Source organism: Talpa occidentalis, unplaced genomic scaffold (genome assembly GCF_014898055.3).
Source record: "Talpa occidentalis isolate TD23 unplaced genomic scaffold, MPIMG_talOcc4v2.1 talOcc4.5, whole genome shotgun sequence".
Classification (NCBI taxonomy): Eukaryota; Metazoa; Chordata; class Mammalia; order Eulipotyphla; family Talpidae; genus Talpa; species Talpa occidentalis.
This window is the reverse complement of record NW_023604861.1, coordinates 48,391,678-48,416,950: the sequence shown is the minus strand read 5'-3', so window position 1 is coordinate 48,416,950 and position 25,273 is coordinate 48,391,678. Positions and strand designations below refer to the sequence as shown.

The window sequence follows — 25,273 nt, the reverse complement described above, 5'->3', positions numbered from 1 at the left end:
AGTTATTTATTTGTTTGTTTATTTATACAAGCACTGGGTACAGTCAGAAGTGCAGGAGGGTGAGAGAATTCACCAGAGCCAGAGCGGGGAGCAGAGCAGGCAGAAGGACCGAAGTACACTGCTGAGGGGAGCAGTGGGTGGCAGGAGAGGTCTGTGTGCCATGCGGGTCCCTCCTCCAGTGGCCGGGGAGCAGCCGGGATCGAACTGGCGCTGCAGAGGCTGCGGGCAGCTTCGCAACCCAGTGCGCTCAACCGCTGCACCACCGGGGAGGCCCCTTCATAAACTTTTAAAACAAAACCTCTCTATCCTAATTGTTGTACACCAAAGTAATTTGTGTACTGTGGTTTTCAGTAGTTTTTTGCCACATCGCTTCTAATTAAACCTTATATATCAGGTGTCTTTTGATGTTAATCTGATTCTGTTTCAAATCACCAGCAGCTGTATGACTAAAAACATTTTTAAAATGAATAAAATTTTCATTGTCTTAAATGTGAGGAAATTGAGCTTCAATAGTAAGATTATGATGGGAGGTAGTAGTAATACTAGAATTATGTGCCACAGATATGAAGCCCCCAGATCATTCTTAGTATTCTAAATTAAAAGGTATCTTGCACTAATCAAATTATTTTGTAGTATTTTCCATGAGTGTTGATTAAGCACATTCTCTTTAATGATACCATTTAAAAATGATCTTTCGTATTGAGGCTTGTAGCCATGAAGCTCAGATTTTCTGTATTAGAACACTATTTGACATATATTCAATAAACTATTCTTTAATCAGTGTAAAAAATAAGTGTGCTAAGGGCCTCCCTGGTGGCTCCAGTGGTTGAGCACAGTGCTATGAATCTGTCCGCAGCCTCTTTAGTGCCGGTTCAATCCCCGTTGGCCTTGGAGCAACCCAGATGGCGAGCAGACCTCTCCTGTCTCACCCGCTGCTCCCCTCACCCAGTGTATTTCGGTTGTCTGCCTGTTCTGTTTCCTGCTCTGCCTCTGGTGAATCCTCTCACCCTCCAGTGCATCTGGCCTGTACCCCGGCTCTTGTATAAATAAAAATAAATCTTAAAAAAAAAGTGTGTCAAATCTTTTAAAGTTAAATCTTTTGGGAAAGGTGACAGCAAGAATAGAATATACAAGCCTGAAATTAATCATTTGGATTGTTCTGTATACGTAGAACTCTTAATAGACCCACTAATATTATTTGATTTGGAACAAGGGAAATGGTATAGTGTTTTTCTGTATAATTTTAGATAAGAAGTTTGATTTCTTATCAAATTTGAGTTGTTCTGTAGAATTTCAGTAAGGAGGAAATTCTTCTTGACTTGGTATTAAAGTTGTTTCTTTGGGTACCCAGATAGATTAGATAACTTCTAGCATTTATTTTAAACACCAATTTGCAGTAGAAAAAAGTCACTTAAGGCCAAGATCAAGTTCCCTTAAAGGAATAAACTACTATTTCTTTCATATAGGTATTTTACCCAGGCCCTAATTCAGTAATTTTCCCAGGAGTAGGAAGTAGGAAAGAAAGTTTTTGTTATACCACTTATTGAGTTGTTTTGCAAGTTAAGTTCGCTTTCCTGTGTTTCATTTTCCTCCTTCTGTAAAATGTGTATTGTGGTGATGAGTTTGTTTGTAAACTTGTTTTGAAGTCTTTGGAAGAAAACTTTATCTTTGATCTATCTGGCATATATTTTATGAATATATGTGAGCATTTTTTATCAATATATATATATATATATATATATATATACACACACACACACATTAGGCATTATTTTTGACCCTGTGGAAAGTATAAAGGTAGTTAACAAAAAAAAAAAAAAATCAACCCATAGCCTAGCCCCAGCAAACATGTACAATTTATTACTACTACATTCCCACAAGATTGGCTAGGTTAGAGCAACTAGCACTCTCATACATTGTTGGTGGAAGTTTAAAATGACATTACCACTTTGGAAAACTGTTTAACCATGTTAACTAAAGCTAATCTTACATATATCATATGGTACAGCAATTCTACTCCTGAACTTACTTTTCATGAATATTATGGTCTTGGTGTTTATCTGTTGTTACTGCTTATAGTTATGATTATGTTCATGTGTATGTAGTGTTCTGTTATATGAATAGTATAATTCTGTGTCTGTTCTGGTACTGGACATTTGGATTGTTTCTAGGTATTTTCTATAATAAGCAGTGCTGATAGAACATTTACATTAAATGTTGATAATATTGCTTAGAAAGAGAAAGTATTGGGTTTGGAGGAAGTCAGGCTTATTTGCATATGATAAACTAAGGCATATTTCTTCTCATTCCTATAGGAAATTATTCTCATATAGGGTAACAGAGCTCATTATAGACATTGTAGTCTTTTATCTGCAGATCTATTAGTTATTCTCTGTATTTGAAATACTGTAAACTAGTACAACGTTAGACCATTGGGACAAAGGTTGGTGATACTGTGTAACCCCATTAAAGTCTGTTTTTAAGAGAGACCAGTAAAAGAACATTTGAGACATTTCTTAACACAGCCTAGAAACTGTCACCGAATCCTTAAATTGAAGCATGACATTGTGCAGTGATGCGCAGAAGGAGGAAGAGATTACAGAACAAATCAAGAATGTCCTATGGGAAGTTGACAGAGTCTTTTACAAAAATATAATATCAAACTGCAGTGAGATGGAACTGAAAACTTACAAAGCACAGGCACATTTTCTGAGACATAGAATTTGCCACAAATGGTACATCTGGCTTCTTGAGAATTTCATTCATACATACTATTTATGAGTTCATCAGAGTATTGAGTGACAGAACAAGGTCAGCAGCAGCAAATACTTAGAATACATACTATGTATGAGCTTTGAAATCTCACAACATAGCTTTATTGAGTTGGATGTGTGTGCAAAATGGACTATAGCAGGACTCCTAAGCAACTGTTAAATAGCAGGGTGAGGTGTGGAAAGCACAAGCTGAGAAGGCAGAATAAATACGTCAAGATTCACTACAATTAACCTACTAGTTCTAGTGGGGTAAATCCAGTGGCTGAGGAGTAGCATGGTATGCAGCTATAAGGGATGGGTTTGCCAAGCAAAAGCTTGAGACTGACTGTTTATCTAAAAAGCAAGACTACAAACAATGATGGACTACTTAAATAGCAGGCACAGCTGCTAACAAAAGGGCAAGTTTAATGTGTATTTTGTGTGGAAGTGATTGTTGGTCACATTTTATTGTCTTGGGTCCTAAACATAAATTCAGTTCATAAAATCAAATATATATATACATTTATACATAAATAAAAGTTCTGATCTACTTGCCACTGCTTTATCAAAAGATAACAAAGATTAAGTCTTTAAAAAAATATCAATTGTATTGAAATACTAGGAAAAGAGCACTCTAACATTTTTAGTTCTTATGGATTATCACATTTTTAGTTTATTGGCAGAATGATTAAAAGGCTAGTAATGTGCTAGAACCAATAATACAATAATAGCTTTAAAATTGGAAATGCCTTATCATCTATTTTTTCTACTTCCCTTCCTGGATTTCTTTCACAAAATTGCTTATTTGTCTTTGTCTTCTTGTAGGGCCTTCCGCAGTAGTGGTTATATACTTTCTAATGGGTGTTCAGTAAATAATTGTTTAACTGGACGGGACTCCAGGGATTCAGAGACAGTGTATGGTAACCTGATACAGAGACATACAGTTTTTGTGTTTGTGTTTTTTTACCAGCTTCTCTCATAATTAGCAATTTTATGTAGTCATCTAATTGCAACAATCAGGACATGCTGCATGAGACCTGCAATATGTTGAATTTTTTTTTTTTTTAACCTTTTGCTTTGAGTCTGTAACAATCCTGGCTTTTCATCCATTTTCCTTTCTGTAGGACTAATTGAGTTATATGTATATGTGTTACTTTTCCTGATACCAGGAAGATAAATTCCTTGATGAGTTAAATGAATAAAAAGCATGAAGCTACATAAAGGGTAATAATAGATAAGGCATATGGGTGAACAAAAGAATACAACATGGGATCTGAAGGGCTTACAATTATCAGCACAACTGTATATAGAAAAGTTAGGAAACAGAGGCAGGGACAGTTCAAGGAAGAACTGAGGGATTAGACATAAAATAATAGAGTCCTCCCAACACCTAGAAAGACAAGTACTTGTGCAGAGAAGCCTCATAATGTTGCTGTTTAAAGAAAACATTTCAAATTACATGAAGCAAAATATGTCACTTTGTGTGTATAGTTACTTTATATATTCATTGAAATTCTTAATTCACATTTGGAGACTTGTGTAATTTGAGTGCTCTTGTGATTTTTTACATCCTCAAAACAAATATTTTTAATACATAAATTACTTTGTTTACAAGAAGTGTTCATTTTAAACCCTGCCATTTGTAATTTGGTGAATGAAATACTGGATTTTCCAATATGGAAAATCATTTTGCTTATAAAAATACATTATAAATGTGAAAATATACATTTTGAATTCCTGTCCTTCATGTAGAACAGTTGATTATTGGTTTAAGACAGTAGTGAATAAATAGTTGACTTTCCACTATATTATTAAGTTTATTAGCTAAAAATAGTCTGTATTGCCCTCTATTGGTGGTTAAAAAGTAATTTTGACAAAATGATTGCTGCTGTACATATCATTTATATGTATTTAATAATTGTATCAACCAGTTTATTAAAAAAAGTGAGAAAACAGATAAAAACTTTAAAAACTAATAGTTGTGGCAATGAATTTACAAAAAAGGAGTAGAAATTTGGGACTTCTTATTTGATAATTTATTAAGGTAGTATTGAAATACTTTTGCCTATGATTAATTTCAGTTTTTATTTTTCTTTTGTCAGAGCTCCACATCAAATAAGGCGTCCCAATCGAGAAGTAAGACCTCTGAGGAAAGAAATGCCAGGAGTAGGAGCCCGGGGACCTGTAGGCCGAGCACATCCTATATCAAAGAGCGAAAAACCCTCTACAAGTAGGGAGAAGGATTATAGAGCAAGAGGGAGAGATGACAAGGCAAGACTATATCTCTATAACTCTCTCACTTGAAGCCGGTGACTTTTGGTTCATATAACAGTTTTCGTTTTTTTTGTTTTTTTTTTTTTGACTTTCCAGGGTACTCTGGTTTTGACATGGAAGAAATTTAAAAATGTCTGATTTAAAACCTAAGCAATCTTTGCATTCTGTGGACGATTCTGTAATGCCCATAATCTCAGAGATATTACAAACATCTTTAGTAAAACAAATCTTTTGTAGAAATTTTCAAAATAATGTTTTCAAAGTTAAAACAATATTTAAACAAATATTCTTTGTTAAAATAATATATGAAAACTTAACTGTAGAGGAAAAAAATTTAAGTAGAGATACATATTTACAAAATCAGATGATGACTATGATTCATTATTAAAAATTTTTAAAAATCTTTGATTTAGCCATAAATTTTAGAGTAGAACAAGATTTTTTTTCCCCCTTAATGAGAAAATTTCCCTTTGTTAGGGTTCATGGGAAATGATTGTTGAATAAACATAGGACTGGGTGGGAATTCTGTTTTGTCCAAAAATGAACTTTAGAAAAATGGGCTGAAGAAAATCTTACAGAGTAAGAAGTGAAACCAGAATGACATGATGTATTTCTCAGCCTTAGTTTTAATAAAAAGACAAAAATAAATTTTTAGTGATAATATTTCCCAATTCCATTGTGATGGTATAAATAGATGATAATGTAATTGAATTGCCACAACAAAATTTCTATTTTCCTAGTTGAGGGATTCAGGATATGTCATTATTCATGCCACGATATTTATTTCTCTCTCTCTCTCTCTCTCTCTCTCTCTCTCTCAACAATACTTGCCTCCCCCCACCCCCTCTGGTGTAGTCCCTGTAGAATTTTCTTCACCAATGTACCCATGCACCATTCACAGTCCCCTGTTCTCCCTCTCTCCTTCCCTCCCTCTCTCTGATCCCTCTTCCTCCTCTGCAAGATGTCTCTGATTTATAATTTTCTGTTTGTTTTTGTTTTGTATTGTTACTTTTTCCCCCTGATGCCTTATTTGGTTCCCTTATATTCCTCCTACAAGTGAAATCATCCAATATTTTTCTTTTTCCTTCTGACTTATTTCAGTGAGCATAATTCCTTCTACCTCTTGGTGCTGTGAATAGCATGAGTTTATCTTTTTTGATTGCTGAATAATATTCCATTATGTATACATACCACATCTTTTTGATCCAGTCATCTATTTTTGGGCATTTGGGTTATTCCCAGGTTTTACCTATTATAAATAGTGCTGCAGTAAACATAAGGGTACCGGTATTTTTTTGAATCAGTGTTTTTGTGTCGTTTGTGTAGATCCCTGGGAGTGGAATTGCTGGGTCAAATGGTAACTCCATTTTTAGTAGACTGAGGAACCTCTAGACAGCTTTCCATAGTGGTTGGACCAGTTTGCATCCCATCAGCAATGTAGGAGAGTTCCTTTTTCACCACATCCTCGCCAACATTTGTTGTTGCTAGTTTTGTTTTTTTTTTTTAATTTATTATTTTTTATTTATTTATACAAGCACTGGGTACAGTCAGAAGCACGGGAGGGTGAGAGAATTCACCAGAACCGGAGCAGGGAGCAGAGCAGGCAGAAGGACCGAAGTACACTGCTGAGGGGAGCAGCGGGCGGCAGTAGAGGTCTGCGCGCCATGCGGGACCCTCCTCCGTTGGCCGGGGAGCAGCCAGGGATTGAACCGGCGCTGCAGAGGCTGTGGGCAGCTTCGCAACACAGCGCTCAACCGCTGCGCCACCAGGGAGGCCCTGCTAGTTTTTTTGATATGTACCGTTCCTACTGGTATAAGGTGGTATCTCAGTGTGGTTTTGATTTGCATTTCCCTGATTATAAGGGATGTTGAACATTTTCATATGCCTGTTGGACATTTGTGTTTCCTCTTTGGAGAAGTGTCTTTTAAGTTCTTCTGCCCAGTTCTTGACTGGATTGTTTACTTTGCTTTTGTTAAGTCGCATGCCGTGATATTTATAATGAAAATATAATGATTAGTAATAGCAGGTGGTTGTTCTTCAAAATTGTATACTATTCTTGAATATTTGTATTATATATAATTTCAGTCAGTAGATTCTGATTGAAGGACCCTTAAACCAACCAACTTCCTAGGCCTTGTGACTGTTTAGACCATGAATAGCGTAAAACTAGTGTTTTCTGAGTATTTCTATGTGTGATATAGATTCAAACACCTACTTCTTTACTTCATTATAACAATGAAAATGAAATAGGATTTTTTGGTTTGTAATTTGGAAGAGCTATTATGCCATAAAACATTAATTAGGCCCACCTCAAATCCTCTTCAGGATTAGCGAGGGGTACTAATGAATAAGTTTTGCTGTTGGTGAAATTAAACCGTTACCCCCTCCAAAGCTACATAAATAAACTCTTAAAAACCTATATCTTATGTATCATCTTTTTTTCTTCCTCTGTTTTTCATTTTCATGCAGCTAATCCTGGCGTTTTAGAGAATAAAGTAGGAACTGAAGTCCAATCCTTGCTTTTCTAGTACTAGATAAACTTTTAGAGCCAAGTGAAGTAATTTTAGTCTTTACCTTAATCTCATATAATACAAAAGAAGAACCTAGGTTATGGTTTATTGAGTGCTTCCTTACTAGGTACCGTTTAGAGTGATTGGACAGTAATTCATGAGGTAGAGACAGTAATTCTCTGAGGTAGAGAGCACTAACAAAGGAACTTACCTAGGGTAATTGGCGATTAAGAATAGAAGTTTGTGAAGTCACATTTCTTTTTGCTGCTTTTTGTTTTTCTTTTTTAAGGATTTTTCTTATTATGTAGTATCCCTAGCAAACTATCTTAAAAATCTAGGTTGCATTTGAGTAATATCCTGGAACAATTGAATAAATATTGATTTTTAAATATGAATCTTAAGGAAAGAGCAGAACAATCAGGCAGCAGTTGTTGAATGTCAAATTTTTCTGCAGATTGTAAATGTCCTTAAAATAATTTTCTAAATTTTTAGCTATTCCTACATTGACATGTGAGTACTCAGAATATCACTGGAAAATAAATTATATATATATATATACACATATATATATATATATATATATAAAACTACAGTTGTTTTAAGATAAAGGATGTTTACTGAGATACTCTGGAAATAAAATTTGTAAATAACAATTAGCAAAGAACAAGCTGATGGAAATTTTATTAGAATTTGAAAGGTTTACCTGTTATGATTATTGTAAGCACTCAGATATTCATTTAATATTAGAGTCCCTAAAGCTCACTGAAGGCTGTGGTAGGGGTTTGAGGCACCTTATGTGAAACTGACAGATAACATTGTCATTGACAGCTAATTTGAAAATGAGTATAAAAGGGTTCTCATACATTGTAGGTTCCCAGTATTGTTGGCTTTTTAAAGTCAATTTTGTCTACTATGACCTGCTTTAAAACAAATTTAAAAAAGATGTAGAGTAGACTAGAAATTTTAATGTATTGCCTATGGTAAAAACAGTATTATTTTGAGAAAAAAAATTTAGTTAGATGAACATATAAAAATTTAGTTATATAACTATATTTACTTTTAAATAATTAGCTCATGATCTACTTTGTGTCATGGTGCTAAGTTTGAAAGCTGATGTTGTACTCCAACCACTTTATAAATGTAAAAAAGCCGAGACAAAAAAAATTATGTTTCTTACCCAAGATTCCCATTATCTTTGGATTTTTCATTTAGTGTTGTAAATCGTATGGTGGAGCGACTAATAATAATAGCAGTAGTAACAGATGTTACTTTTTCTTGTGCACATTTCAAGCCCCCTTTGAAGGTTTTTACCCATATAACAGGTTTTTAAACACATTCCTGTGAAATCAACATTATTTTCCCAATTCGACTTTAATCATTATGCTGCATAACCTCTAATTTGAAAATGCTTACTATCTTCTTTTAATGTATCACAAATACCTCTTTCTTTGTAGAGTACCAGTTCATTTTCTAAGAGTGATGAAATATGTTACTCTTTTTTTTTAAACTGCTGGAAGCCTTCAGTTTAGGTTTAAACTTAAACATACTATTTTTCAGTGTGTAGCAAATGCTTTGTAGAGTAGTAATCTGTGCAGGTCTTATAGGTCTTTTTTTTCTCATCAGGTCCACCTAGTCTTATGAGGCCAGTTTGTTACTCTATCTGATTTATGCATGGGGTAATTTATTAAGTATATACTTTGTGTCAGTCATACTTACAGGTACCAGGAATACAGACTTTAATGAGGTGACTTATGGCCTCAAGTTGATTATTTACTTATTGATGAGAGTCACATGAATAAAGTAACCTTTTCTGCTATATTTTTCAGTCTTATTTGAATGTACCTAAGAAATTGGATGTATTACTATTTTACTACTTAAACCTAGACTCAGTACAGAATGTACATAGAAATAACAAATGCATTTTTATTTAAAAATAGTCAAAAATAAAATAATAAGTAGAAGTGTTTTTGTATTAAAACCGAAAATAAATTCATAAAACTGATTTTCAAGTGCCTTTAAGATTATGGCTTTATAGTTAATTAACTTAGTGAAATGAACAGTGTTTTCATTATTATCTCATGATTAAAACTGTATGTGATTTTAATAGAATTCAGATTAAAATATGATAAGTTACATTTGAGTACTTTCTCATGACTAAGTCTAAGGATGTTTGATATGTAGAAGTTTTATAAGCTGGATAGTGATATTCTTTTTGTTCTTTTTTTTTTATTGAAAGATTTTTATTTTTATTTATTTTATTTATTTAAACAAGCACTGGGTACAGTCAGAAGCGTGGGAGGGTGAGAGAATTCACCAGAGCGGGGAGCAGAGCAGGCAGAAGGACCGAAGTACACTGCTGAGGGGAGCAGAGGGCGGCAGGAGAGGTCTGCGCGCCATGTGGGACCCTCCTCCGGTGGCCGGGGAGCAGCCAGGGATTGAACCAGCGCTGCAGAGGCTGCGGGCAGCTTCGTAACCCAGCGCTCAACCGCTGCGCCACCAGGGAGGCCCTGTAATATTCTTTTGAGGGCCTTCGACTAGTGATTAATCAAATGATCAGTGACTTAAAAATTTTTTTATTTAAGAAAATTAGAATAATAATAAAAATAAATAGTAAGGGTACTTGCCTTATAAGACTTTTAAGGTGATTGAGTGCATTAAGATGGTTATGTGAAAGATCATTAACAACCGTTCTTGATATGGTTAATTTCGATACTGGTACAAAGAAACCAAAAATTTGACTCTAACAGGAAAAAAATATTTCAGCCTTCATGCTAAATATCAAATTCTTGTTAATGTTGATCTCATGATGTAAAAATCTAAGCAAAGAATTCTGCCATCATTTTAGTGACACTGCTGCTAGTTTAATCACTAACCGTGTAGATAATAATGTTGATATCTTGTCTGAAAGAAAATTTTCTAAGTGTCTTTTAGGTATTACAGTTAATCTAATTGGTTAATTGAAGGCACAGTTAATTATATTTGATATCCCTGTTCCAGTTTATATTTTTTGAAGGATTGTCACCCATTTTGTTGATTTCCCAAAGTAGCCAAATTAATTATTTTTAGTTTCTAAAATCTATTTTTATGTATCCTTACCATTTTGATTTGAAAAAGTTCCTAGAATATTCTTTGGAGTTTTTAATTTGTTTTGAAGGCTTCTTTTCCTACCTTTGAGAAACTTTGGATTCTAGGGCAAGACTGACTTATGCTCACATTTCTTTTTCTGTGAATTGACAGGCTTAACTTTGATTACTCCACAGGCTTTTATATCTTTGCTTCTGCTTTTCTTTCCACCCTGTCCTTTTTCTATACACCACCCACATGGATCATTAAAAAATGTAAATCAGATCTTGTCATTTCCCTACCTAATATCTTTTAAAAGATTTCTCCCACGCACTTAGAAAAAAGTCTAAACTCTCCCCATGGCCTGTAAGCACTCAGAGAAGCTAGCCTATACTTGACTCTCTAACCTATTCCCTTTAGCTTTTATCACACTGACCAGTTATTTCACAGCACTTCATGGTTTGTATGTGTGGGTGTTTCTGGTTTGTTCACTCGTTAACTTGCTTCCACCACTACATTAGATGTGCCATGAAAACAGATAATGTATTTTCATTCATTGATCTAAAACCTAATACACAATAAAATGTGTTGGAAATACACACAATTATTGTTTTCAAAATCCTATGATTCCTGTTATTTTTAGGTAAATGCGCAGCTTTTCCTTTCCCTTGACAGTGTTTGTCAAGTCTCCACCACTATTTGGATAGTCATGATAGTCATAGAAATAATGGCTATCTGCTTATATTTTTTAATACTAATTTTTAAATTAAGTCTCTAATTACAATTCCATGTCATGTTGACTTATTAAGACTGAGCTATATTCAGTTTCTATTCTTTAGTTGATTTATTTCTAGAAGTGTTTTGAAATTTTAGCTTAATAGCATCACTATACTGCCTAGAAACAGTTAAGTTATTCATTTTTTGGGGCCAAGTCACCAGAGTACTGTTTGATCATTTATCTAGTAGCTTAAAGAACTGGGACATTTGCCCAAAGGAAGCCATTTATTCCCCTTTCAACACTTATGATTGAGCCTTTGGTTTATCTTAGATGAAGTGTGGTAGGAGAGTTTTGTCCTGTTCTCTCCCTAAAGATTTATGCTTAGGAAATTGATCATTTTCTTTTTTTTTTTTTTTTAAAAACACACACACACACACACACACACACACACGAACTGGGGTACAGGCCAAAGGTACGGGAGGGTGAGAGAATTCACCAGAGACAGAGCAGGGAGCAGAACAGACTGACTGAAAAAACTGCTGAGGGGAGCAGCGGGTAAGACAGGAAAGGTCTGCTGTGCCATGTGGCATCTCCCTAGCTGGCCTGAATTGAACCTGCACTGCAAAGGCTGTGGACACCTTTACAATGCTGCACTCAACCCACTGCGCCCCTGGGGAGGCCTGGAAATTGGTCATTTTCCCCCTTCATTGTTATATTAGACAGTTTTTATGTTAGACAGTAGGACTGAAGCTCTGAGAAGGTAGTTGGCTTTGTCTGCTTAAGTTCCAGTGGCTGAATTATCACTGGCAATACAGCATGTTTCACTTAAAGCTCTTCAAAGATCAGTAAATCTTGGCAGCACTCCACAGGAACCATAACATGTAATTCTTTTTTAAAGTTACCATATTATTAAATAAAGAAACTTGGGGTAAAGTATATAGCTTTAATGTCTTAATAACACTATTTAAAATGGCCCTCTTATCATTGCCATTACAGCAGCTTTGTGATGTGGTCCAAGGACCTTTCTAGGAAGAAACCCTGAATCCTGAGGGAGTACTTATAGTAAACAGGGAGAAGCTTTTGTAAAACGCATTTGTAGAGGTCCACTCTTCTCATCTGCATTCTCTTTCTTGAATGCTTTGAAGGATGTAGTAGTTTTGGTATACACAACCTGTTCTGAGGATTTAAGCTGACTTAGCCAAGTACAAGGTGGTTTGATATGGAAAGGGTATGGGTTTGGGGAGTTAGGAAGACCTGTAAAAATATAGTTATTCTGACATGTAATTGTGGTCTTGATTAAGTTGCTTAATCTTTCTGGGTCCCAGTTACTTATTCTATAATAGTATGGATAAAATACCTACCTTTTGTAGGGTTGTTGTATTAAATGAGACAATATATGTGAAATTTCTAGGTCTCATTAAATGCAGCTTTTCCTTCTTCCTTGGCATTAATATAGTTTAATTAAAGATGATATAAATCTACACTCTCAAATTCAGAGGTAGGCTTTCCCAGTCTATGGTATCTAGCAAGGATCATTTTAATTTTACCTACAGCTGTTTCTTCAAGAATGTACATTTGAAGAAGTGTCTAATAGTTGGCCAGTTCACCTATTTCTGATAAATAGATGAGGGTAACATTTGAGCATTTGGAAACAGTGTCTTAAAATAATGAGTTATTTTTAAATGATTATAATTAAAAAATTTAACAATGTTAATTAAAATTGTCTTGTTATTGACCAGTACTTTTTTTTTTTAAATATCTCTCCCTAGGGAAGGAAAAATATGCAAGATGGTGCAAGTGATGGTGAAATCCCAAAATTTGATGGTGCTGGATATGATAAGGATCTGGTGGAAGCCCTTGAGAGAGACATTGTATCCAGGAATCCTAGCATTCATTGGTTAGAATCTTTTAAGTTCTTGAATTACAGTAGAAGAGAAAACATGTTATAGGTTGACTTGGTATGAGTCTTCTCCTGTTATTATTCATTACTTGTTTTCATTCGTTGCTTATGACTTCATTCATCATATGAATGTATAGAATTGACAGGACTGCTCTTCTTTTGGAATATAACCAAGAAAGCATACATGTTAATTTGATGTTGATATAACTGACAAAGGTGGCTAATTGAATAAGATGTCCTAATTAATAACTGCACTATATCTTTACTGGTCACTTATGAAGTAAAAATTAGAATTTTTTTTTTTTTTCCCCTTCAGTCAGCATTTATTTATTTATTTATTATACAAGCACTGGGTACAGTCAGAAGCGCGGGAGGGTGAGAGAATTCACCAGAGCCAGAGCGGAGAACAGAGCAGGCAGAAGGACCGAAGTACACTGCTGAGGGGAGCAGTGGGCTGCAGGAGAGGTCTGCGCGCCATGCGGGACCCTCCTCTGGTGGCTGGGGAGCAGCTGGGGATCGAACCGGTGCTGCAGAGGCTGCGGGCAGCTTCGCAACCCAGCGCTCAACCGCTGCGCCACTGGGGAGGTCCCTAGAATTTTTTTTAAAGATTTATTTATTTATACAAGCACTGGGTATAGTCAGAATTTATAGTCAAAATTCTAAAAATTAGAATTTTTTTTTTTTTTCCCCTTCAGTCAGCATTTATTTATTTATTTATTATACAAGCACTGGGTACAGTCAGAAGCGCGGGAGGGTGAGAGAATTCACCAGAGCCAGAGCCGGGAGCAGAACAGGCAGACTGACGAAGTACACTGCTGAGGGGAGCAGCGGGCGCGCCAGGAGAGGTCTGCGCGCCATGTGGGACCCTTGCTGGCGGCCGGGGATCGAACCAGTGCTGCAGAGGCTGTGGGCAGCTTCTCAGCCCAGCGCTCAACTGCTGCGCCAACGGGGAGGGGAGGTCCCCCCCCAAAAAAAAAAATTAGAATGTTTTTAACATTAGTCTACTGTGATAAAGGAAAAGGAATACTTTTCATAAGTTAAAAAAGAAGAAATTAGTATTGACCATGATTGAGGTGTCCCTGAATAAATGTGAAACTTTGCTTACAAAGGGATGACATAGCAGATCTGGAAGAAGCTAAGAAGTTGTTAAGAGAAGCTGTTGTTCTTCCAATGTGGATGCCTGATTTTTTCAAAGGAATTAGAAGACCATGGAAGGTGAGAATATATTAAGATAGTATAGGTATAGTAGAGTTTCTTACTAGATAATGAAAGACAGGTTTCTATATATGTTTCTTTATGTGTTTATTAATATAATTTGTAAATGTATTGGGGGAGGTTTGTATATACTGTAAATAACTAGATTTAAATTTTTTGTTGAGGTGTATTGCCTCTGCATGGCAGGAGAGGGGCTTATAGTGCTGAAACTATAGTTTTTAATTAAAGTCATTTCTATTAAGGGTATTAAACTAGAGATTACTTTTAAGAGTTTTTTAGATATTTGTTTCAGTAAATAAAAAGTTAACAAGCACATTAAACAGTAATAGCACTATTTTGTAAAATAAGTGTTTGATCAAATTACTTTCTAAAAGTTGGTGTATTTCTCACTAATTATTTTGATCACTTCACCTAGATTGGTATAATTCTCAGACATTAGCAGAATGTTTATTTTTTTCTTTTTATAGCTTGCCCTCTGCCTTAGAGTTTGAAGTCTATCCAGGACTAGTTCCTTTCAAGTCCAGTGTTTTTTAACTTATTGAAAAACTTTTCCAATGATTGCTGTTTGAAACTTTTTTTTTTTTTTTTTTTGTCTTACCCATAGGCAGAATGCCTTTACTCTGGTGGAGTGAAATAAAAGCATGATCTTACTTTGCCCTTCTGAATTAGTTAGGAAAGTCTATTTCCTTTCTCAACATTTTCTCCTCTTTTGATGTGCCTGAGAGAAGAAATTTTATGTTTCCACAAATAGCTTGGAACACTGATGGCATTTTGATTCTTCTCACAGCTTAAAAACCTTTACAGACTGTTATAGGTTTGCCTAATTTGGAGAGCATATTCCTATAAATTCCCCCTTTATTATAATTTTAAAATAATATTTGAAAGACGAAATAAGATTTTAAAATAGGTATTTAGAGGAGTTTTAAAACAGCTGTAATGGTAGTGGGGGGGGCGGAGCAACATGGCGGCTAGGAGACGCTGCGAGTAAGATCTCCCATTAAAAAAAGTTAATAGGGAGGAAAAGCGGCAGGTCCCAGTGAGAACCGGGACACGGAAGATAAACGGGTGACGCCAGCGAACTGCCCGAAGAAGAAAGTGGCCATAAAAGAGGACTAGAAGGGAGGGAAGCGCAGAACCCTGCTCCCCTCCCCCGCCCACAGAGGCGGCACTCTCCGACCGCAGACGCAGCAAGCGGGACTGTGAGTGGAAAGGAACTATTGCAGCCACCACACCCCGTGAACGGGAGCTGAGGCAAACCCTGCAGGATCCGCCGCGGCGGTGAGAGAACGGCTCCGGGCGCCATTAGAGAAGAACAAAGACCCCAGGAGACGCGCACACAGCCCGGGCTGCCGGTAAGCGGGCGCGGAAACGCGGCGCGCTCGGCACGCTTGAAAAGCAAGTGCAGACCTGGATCGCGGCTGCCCAGGTCCCCGCGCCTGCGACCTAGGCTTGCGGGGAGACGACCTAGGCTTGCGGGGAGACGCGCGGAGGTCCTCACTGAGGTGAAGGTCCCTCCCTGAGTGAGCAGGAACCAGGCGCCCAGGCACGGGAGCAGTGCAAAAGGCGCCATTCCCGCGCCACTGAACTGGGCTACAGCCCGCGTCCTGGAACTGAGGGCTTTGAACTGAGACCCGGGGCACCAAAATTCGGGGCGTGGTTTCTCCACGACGGTGGGGCACAAGGCAGACACAGCACCCCAAAGCTGTTGAGGTGTACCCTATCATTCCCGCTCTGTTCTCTGTCCCACGGGGTGGGGGAGGCGAAAAACAGCCCCCCAAGGACAATAGGAGAGATCTCTGGCGCCACCTAGCGACCAGGAAAAAAAAAGTCACTAACACCCTATAAAACAGGACATTTCTTAAGACTGCTTGAAAAGGGCAGAAGGTTTCTGGAGGACCCAGTGGCCAGCCGGGAAGTTATTCCACGCCAGGCCCCTTCCGACCAGCAGTCTGAGCCCACAGAGGGAGCAGGCACCCACGTCCGGGGCAGACCGGGTGCGCAGAAGAGTGTGCCTGAAACCGGAGGCGCAGGGACTGCATCCCGCTTCGCCATTTGAGAACAGGGACATTTCTTCAGTAAAAACTGCCTAAAACCAGCAGAAAGCTCCCCCAGAAGACAGAGATGGCTCCTGGAAGAGCCAGAGGGGAGCGGAGAAGTTCACCCAAGATGTCAGTCAGTCCGAGCAACACAGTGTCCCAACGCATACGACAAATTAGAAAACAGACAGTAGGGAGTAGAAGAACCACACGCAACCTAAAAACTCCTCAGGAAAGAAGCACACCACAAAAAGAAAACCACTCCCCAGATTGCAACGACAGCAACTTGGAAGAACTTCTGAGCCTTCCAGAAAGAGAATTTAAAATTGCCATGATTAAAAAAAGTGATAGATCAGAAGAAGGAAATTGAGTCCCTAAAGAGGGAAGTAAGAGAAATGCAGGAGATCAAAGAATTAATGGAGGAACTAAAGAACTCTGGGAAAAGCAATGAAAGCAGAATAGATGAAATGGAAGAACGAATAAGTAATCTTGAAGACACAGAAATAAAAAGAACCAAAACAGAAAAGGAAAGAGAAGTACGAAGGAAAAGAATGAAGAAAGACTTCGGGAACTATCTGACTCCATGAGGAAAGGAAATATAAGAGTTATAGGAATTCCAGAAGGAGAGGAGAGAGATGTAGGAACAGAGAAAATATTCATGGATATAATTGAAGAGAACTTCCCAAATGAGAAGAAGGAGCTGAAAATTGATATACAAGAAGCAAGAAGAACACCAAACTTCCACGACGAAAGGAAAAACACAGCAAGACACATAATAGTAAAGCTCCCAAGAATCCAGGACAAGGAAAAAATAATGAAGCTGACAAGAGGGAAGAAACAGATAACATTCAAAGGAAAACCAATCAGGCTGACATCAGACTTCTCTGAAGAAACACTACAGGCAAGGAGAGAGTGGAGGGACATAGTCAACAGACTCCAAGAAAACAGATGCCAACCAAGAATACTCTATCCCGCAAAGCTCTCTTTCCTCCATGAAGAAAGAATATGGACCTTCCCAGACAAAGAGAAACTCCGGAATTTCATTGCGACTAAACCCCCACTCCAAAAAATACTACAAGGAATCCTAAAGCCAGAACCTCAGAGGGACGAATAACAACGAAAGAAGACCAAAAAAAAAAAAAAAGTTATTAAAAGAATAAATAAATAAAATCAAAGGAAAGACAAACATAATGGCAAATACAGATGCTAACATATCAATATTAACTCTAAATGTAAATGGACTAAACTCTTCAATAAAAAGACACAGAGTTGCAGCCTGGATTAAGAAACAAAACCCAACCTTTTGCTGTCTCCAGGAAACACATTTAGCTACAAAAGATAAAAATAGGCTCAAAGTCAAAGGATGGAAAACAATCCTACAAGCAAATGGGCCAAAAAAGAAAGCAGGAACAGCTATACTTATATCAGATAAAACAGACTTCAAACTCAAAAAAATAAAAAGAGACCCCAATGGTCACTACATTATGATTAAGGGGACAATACTTCAAGAAGAAATAACACTCATTAACATATACTCACCAAACGAAAGAGCACCAAAATATATCAGACAACTATTGTCCTCTCTGAAAACAGACATCAGAGAAAACACATATGTAGTGGGAGACTTCAACACACCACTATCAACAATGGATAGATCAACAAGACAAAAAATAAGTAAAGAAACTAAAGCTCTAAATAAGGACCTAGAGCATTTGGGCTTAACAGACATCTATAGAACACTAAACCCAAAAAAAACGGAGTACACATTTTTCTCAAGCGCACACGGATCATTCTCCAGGATCGATCACATACTGGGGCACAAGACAAACATCAACAGATACACCAAGATTGAAATCATACCAACCATCTTTTCTGACCACGAAGGCATCAAACTAGAAATAAATCATAAAAGAAGGCAAGGAACTATCCTACCTCATGGAGATTAAAAGCCACACTACTGGAAGACCACTGGACTAACGAGGAGATCAAAGAAGAAATTAAAAAATTCTTTGAATTGAATGACAAGGAGGACACCAATATCCTAAATGTATGGGATGCAGCAAAAGCAGTAATAAGAGGAAAATATATAGCAATAGAAGCTCACATCAAAAAACAAGAAAGAACTCAAAGAAACAACCTAATCTCGAAGCTCAAAGATCTAGAAAAAGAACAACAAAAAAACCCCAGAACCAGTAGAAGAAAAGAAATAATAAAAACCAAAGCAGAAATAAATGAAATTGAAACTAAAAAAACAATCCAAAAGATCAATGAAACCAAGAGCTGGTTCTTTGAAAAAATCAATAAAATAGACAAACCCCTAGCCAGGCTCACAAAGGAAAAAAGGGAGAAAGCACAAATACACAGAATCATAAATGAAAGAGGAGAAATCACAACGGACACAGCAGAAATCAAAAGAATAATCAGTAACTACTATGAACAGTTATATGGAAACAAGTTCAACAATCTAGAGGAGATGGACAAATTCCTACAACTCTACAATCACCCAAAGTTAGATAAAGAAGAAATAGAACACCTAAACAGACCAATTACAAGCAGCGAAATTGAAATGGTAATTAAAAACCTCCCCAAAAACAAAAGCCCAGGACCTGATGGATTTACAAATGAATTCTACCAAACATTCAGAGACGAATTAGTGCCTATCCTTCACAAACTCTTCCAAAAAATTGAGAAGGAAGGGACAATACCAAACACGTTCTATGAAGCCAATATTACACTAATACCAAAACCGAATAAGGACAACACAAAAAAGGAAAACTATAGGCCAATCTCCCTAATGAACACTGATGCAAAATCCTCAATAAAATTTTAGCTATCAGAATCCAACAATGTATCCATAAGATAATTCACCACGACCAAGTTGGATTCATTCCAGGGGCACAAGGATGGTTTAACATCCGAAAATCAATCAACGTTATCCAACACATCAACAAAAAGAAATATAAAAACCATATGATAATATCAATAGATGCTGAGAAAGCTTTCGACAAAGTGCAACACCCATTCATGATAAAAGCCCTTGAAATTCTTGGGATACAAGGAACATACCTCAACATCATAAAGGCCATCTATGACAAGCCAACAGCCAGTATCATTCTCAATGGTGAAAAGCTGAAAGCAATTCCATTAAGATCTGGAACAAGACAAGGATGTCCACTCTCACCACTGCTTTTCAATATAATACTGGAAGTCCTAGCCAGGGCAATAAGACAAGAGAAAGACATCCAAGGAATCCAAATAGGAAAAGAAGAAGTCAAACTATCACTATTTGCAGACGATATGATATTATACGTAGAGAACCCCAAAAACTCCACAGAAAAGCTAATTCAACTCATCAATCAGTTCAGTAAAGTGGCAGGATACAAAATCAACACGCAAAAGTCAGTAGCCTTCCTATACACAAACAATAAATCTGAAGAAGAAGAAATCAAAAAAACCACCCTTTTATTATCGAAACAAAAAAATAAAATATTTGGGAATAAATCTAACAAAAGAGGTAAAGGACCTATACAAAGAAAACTATAAAACACTGTTAAAAGAAATAGAAGAAGACACAAAGAAATGGAAAGACATCCCCTGCTCATGGATTGGAAGAATAAACATTATTAAAATGGCCATCCTACCAAAAGCAATATACAGATTCAATGCTATTCCAATCAAAATCTCAATGGCATTCTTCAAAGAAATAGAACAATTATTGATGAAATTCATATGGAATCACCAAAAACCCCGAATAGCCAAAGCTCTACTGAAAAAAAAAGAAGGAAATGGAGGCATCACACTCCCAGACTTCAAACTATACTACAAAGCCATAATCATCAAAACTGCATGGTATTGGAACAAGAACAGACATACAGACCAATGGAATTGAATAGAAAATCCAGAAATAAACCCACAGATTTATGGTCAACTAATCTTTGACAAAGGAGCAAAGACTATGCATTGGAGCAAAGAAAGTTTGTTCAATAAATGGTGCTGGGAAAACTGGGTCGCTACATGCAAAAGAATGAAGCTTGACCACTACCTCACACCATACACAAAAATCAACTCAAAATGGATTAAAGAACTAGACATAAGACCTGAAACCATAAAATACATAGAAGGAAATATAGGCGAAACACTACGGGATTTGCACATCAAAGACATCTTTACAGACACATCACCCAAAGCAGTGATAGTGAAGAGAAAGATAAACAGCTGGGACTAAATCAAATTAAAGAGCTTCTGCACAGCAAAAGAGACAATAACAAAAACAAAGAGAAACCCCACCAACTGGGAGAACATTTTTGCACCCAACACTAATGATAAAGGACTGATCACAAAAATCTGCAAAGAGCTGATGAGACTCAGCAACAACAAAGAAAATAATCCAGTCAAAAAATGGGCAGAAGAGCTAAAAAGAAACTTCTCTGAAGAGGAAATGCAAATGGCCAACAGACATATGAAAAAATTTTCAACATCACTTGTAATCAGGGAAATGCAAATCAAAACTACCATGAGATACCATCTCACACCAGTGAGAATGGCACATATTAAAAAAACTAGCAACAACAAATGTTGGCGAGGATGTGGAGAAAAAGGAACTCTTGTGCACTGTTGGTGGGAGTGCAAACTGATCCAACCACTATGGAGAGCTGTGTGGAGATTTCTGGACCTACTAAACATAGAGCTTCCATATGATCCAGCAATTCCACTCCTAGGTATTTACCCAAAGGACACAGAAACATCAATTCCAAAGAGCACCTGCACTCCTATGTTTATAGCAGCACTGTTTACAATAGCTAAGCTTTGGAAACAACCCAAATGCCCAAAAATAGATGACTGGATCAAGAAGATGTGGTACATATATACCATGGAATATTACTCAGCATTCAAAAAAGATAAACACATGCAATTTGCAGCAACATGGATGGCACTGGACGGGATCATGCTCAGCGAAATAAGCCAAAAAGAAAAAGAAAAATACCGGATGGTCTCACTCATAGCAGGAATCTAGAAAACTTAAATAAGGGACCAGGAAAATGAATATAAGAAAGTGAAAATCAAAATCAACAAAAAACTATGAACCAGAGACACTTTTTGGGGGGTGGGGGGCGGGAGGGAAGGATTGGGGTCAGAATGGGGCGTTTGCAATTGTATGGGGGAATATAAAAATAAAATTTAATATTAAAAAAATAAATAAATAGAAGTGGAATCATCAAAAAAAAAAAAATAAAAAAAAAAATAAAACAGCTGTAATGGTAGTATAACCTACCTATCATGACAAGCCCTGCAAGTTTTTAGCAGGAGAGTTATTTGCAAATGTAGAAAGGTCATTTGGTGGCTGGATTGAAGACGTGCATAGATGGTGATAGATTAGGAATCTGAACAGGAGGCATTGTAGTACTCCAGCTAAAGGATGAAGGACCTGAACAAAGATATTTGTTATTTGGCTAGTGAAAAAGGGTGGATTTGTGAAAGGTGTTTAAAAGGTTTAAGTGATAACATTATGACTGATAGTTTTATAGGATGAGAAAGAGGGACAAGTTGTAAGGCTCCCAGATTCCAGGCTTGAATTGAAGAAGAGTATGTCATTACTTCTCACCATCTAAAATTGAGACAAGCTTCATGAGTTTTCCACAACACTGCTCTGAGTTTAGATATCAATGGCAAATGAGGGTCCTGACCAGCTGACTATAAATTTGGTGGTTCCCACTGTTCCCTCTGGTTTAATACTTCTCTAGAATGATTCACAAAATTTAGGAAAGCGTTATCAGTAGCTTTGAGTTTTATTGTAGCAAAAGGATGCAAATCAAAATTAGTCATAGGAAGAAATGCATAGGCTAAGATACGGGAGAATGCCAAGTGTGAAGTTTCTGTTGTGTACTATCTGATACCAGGGTGCTTTACCCTACTAGTGCATAGATGTGTGACAACAGATAGAGTGTTGCCAACAGGGAAACTCACTCAAGCTTGAAATCCCTAAGAACTGTGGATAAAGGCTAGCCAAATTCTTTATTATAAAGGGTACAATGACCTGATAATTGGAAATTGAGAAGAGGAGCAGGTTTAAGTAGAAATAAAATATGTTTGGCTAAATACTCAGCAGGTAATGGGAAATGGAGGTCTGAAACTTTTGAGTGTAAATTAAAATTGTGAGATAGAAGCCGTGGTTGATAATATGGGCATGGATGAAATTGTTCGAGGAGTTTTATAAAGGGTAAAGAACAAAAGACTTAGCATTGCTTTGGGAATGAAAAGGGGGGGGAACAGAACTCAAAGATACTAAAGGTAATTATGAATATGAAAAGTACCTGGAAAGAGCAGTATCATGGACAAGTCTAGGGAGAAAGGAATGAACACCAGGATTCAGCAACATCAGAGGTCAGAGAGAAGGCAAGAAAATTGGAAGTGACTATTGGATTAGTAAATTATACATAATTAGTAAAATATTTTTTATATTTTAAAATATTTTTAAATTTAGTGAAATATTTTTAGTGTATAGTGGAGGCAGAAGCCAGATTTTACCTTGTGAAGAGGAAATAGAAAACATACACCATTTCTTTAAGACAGTTATCTATAAGAGTGGGGGAGAGGTAGATAGTACTTTGAAGATTTGTAGTCAAAGAGTTTTTTTTTTTTTTAATTTGATAGATTTAAGTATTCTTACATACTGAGAGGGAAAAGCCAATCGAGAAGGAGGTATAAGAAATAGAGGAGATACTTAAAAGAGTAGTACCATAAGTAGGTGAAATGTATAAATACTGTATTGTATTATGAGCTATATCTATGTACAGATGGTAACTCCTATCGGAGGTGGTCAAATTATGACATTACAGGAACTGAAAGGGTATTGAAAAGGAACATTAGAAAGAGATACATGATTAGCTATAACTGGCTCAATGCTATTAGTTTTCCAACTTTTTTTTTTGCATTTTAAAATGAGTTTATTAAAGAATATTTTTAGGAACAGAACATTTAATTTTCAATCGTATATGCAAAGACTCCTTGCAAAGCAAAAATTATTTTATAAAGCTCAGATAATTTTTATTAATATGATTTATTTATATTTTATTTCATTGTTCATTTCTGTACAATGTTTGCTTTCTCCTCTCAGGTGTAGTCCCCATGAAATTCCCACTACCAATTCACCCGTGCACCATCACCATAGTCCCTTATGTTCTTCCCTCCCGTTTTGATTCCCCTCCCCTGCAGAATGTCTCTGATTTATAGTTGCCTGTTAATTGTTTTTGCTTATTTTTCATTGTTATTGTTTTTTGTCCCTGATCCCTTATTTGGCTCCCCTATATTCCTCCTACTAGTGAAACCATCTGATACTTTTCTTTTTCTTTCTGGCTTATTTCACTGAGCATAATCCCTTCTAGCTCCATCCATATTATTGCAAATGGCATGAGTTTATCTTTTTTGATTGCTGAGTAATATTCCATTGTGTATATATGCCACATCTTCTTGATCCAATCACCTACTTTTGGACGTTTGGGTTGTTTCCATATCTTACCTATTTTAAATAGTGCTGCAGTAGACATAGGGGTGCAGGTATCCTTTTGAATTACTGTTTTTGTGTCTTTTGAGTAGATTCCTAGGAGAGGAATTGCTGGGTCATATGGTAGCTCCATTTTTGGTAGTTTGAGGAACCTCTGCACAGCTTTCCATAGTGGTTGGACCAGTTTACATTCCCATTAGCAATGTAGAAGAGTTCCCTTTTCTCCACATCCTTGTCAATACTTGTTTTTGCAAGTTTCTTTTTTATATAATTCTTACATCATTTTTCATTTTTGCACAATGTGTGCATTTTCATTTTGGTTATATTTCCCATACAATTCCCATCCCCCTTATTTTGACCCTAATTTCTCCTCTCTTCCTACTCCCCCACCCCCTTGGTGTATCTCTGGTTTATAGTTGCTTGTTGATTTTGATTTTTTCTTTATTATAGTCTTTTTCCTGGTCCCTTATTTTAGGTTTTCTAAATTCCTGCTATGAGTGAGACCATCCGGTATTTTTCTTTTTCTTTCTGGCTTATTCTTATGTCTAGTTCTTTAAACCATTTTGAGTTTGTTTTTGTGCATGGTGTGAGGTAGTAGTCAAGCTTCATTCTTTTGCATGTAGCAACCCAGTTTTCCCAGCACTATTTGTTGAACAAACTTTCTTTGCTCCATTGCATATTCTTTGCTCCTTTGTCAAAGATTAGTAGACTGTAAATCTGGGGGTTTATTTCTGGGTTTTCTGTTCGGTTCCATTGGTCCATATGTCTGTTCTTGTTCCAATACCATGCAGTTTTGATAATTATGTCTTTGTAGTATAGTTTGAAATCTGGGAGTGTGATGCCTCTATTCCCCCCCCCTTTTTTTTTCAGGAGAGCTTTGGCTATTTGGGGTTTTTGGTGGTTCCATATGAATTTCATCAATATTTGTTCTATTTCTTTGAAGAATGTCATTGAAATTTTTTTTATTGTAACATATAATTTTTATTCATATATTATAAAAACAAACATTATTTATTTATTTATTTATTTTTAAATAATAAATTTTATTTTTATATTCCCCCATACAATTGCAAACGCCCCATTCTGACCCCAATCCTTCCCCTCCCGCCCCCTACCCCCCAAAAAGTGTCTCTGGTTCATAGTTTTTTGTTGATTTTGATTTTCACTTTCTTATATTCATTTTCCTGGTCCCTTATTTAAGTTTTCTAGATTCCTGCTATGAGTGAGACCATCCGGTATTTTTCTTTTTCTTTTTGGCTTATTTTGCTGAGCATGATCCCTTCCAGCGCCATCCATGTTGCTG

General features: G+C 36.6%; 1 protein-coding gene across 6 annotated transcripts in view; it reads left to right on the top strand.

The window, feature by feature from the left end:
* Positions 1-25,273, top strand: part of KATNAL1 (katanin catalytic subunit A1 like 1) — a 201,852-nt gene that overhangs the window by 141,471 nt on the left and 35,108 nt on the right. For all 6 annotated transcript variants that reach the window (XM_037527105.2, XM_054701786.1, XM_037527108.2 and 3 more), the window contains 3 exons: positions 4,856-5,024; positions 13,088-13,215; positions 14,328-14,433. In XM_037527105.2, coding sequence (XP_037383002.1) covers positions 4,856-5,024; positions 13,088-13,215; positions 14,328-14,433 — 403 coding nt within the window. The remainder of the gene's footprint in view (positions 1-4,855; positions 5,025-13,087; positions 13,216-14,327; positions 14,434-25,273) is intronic.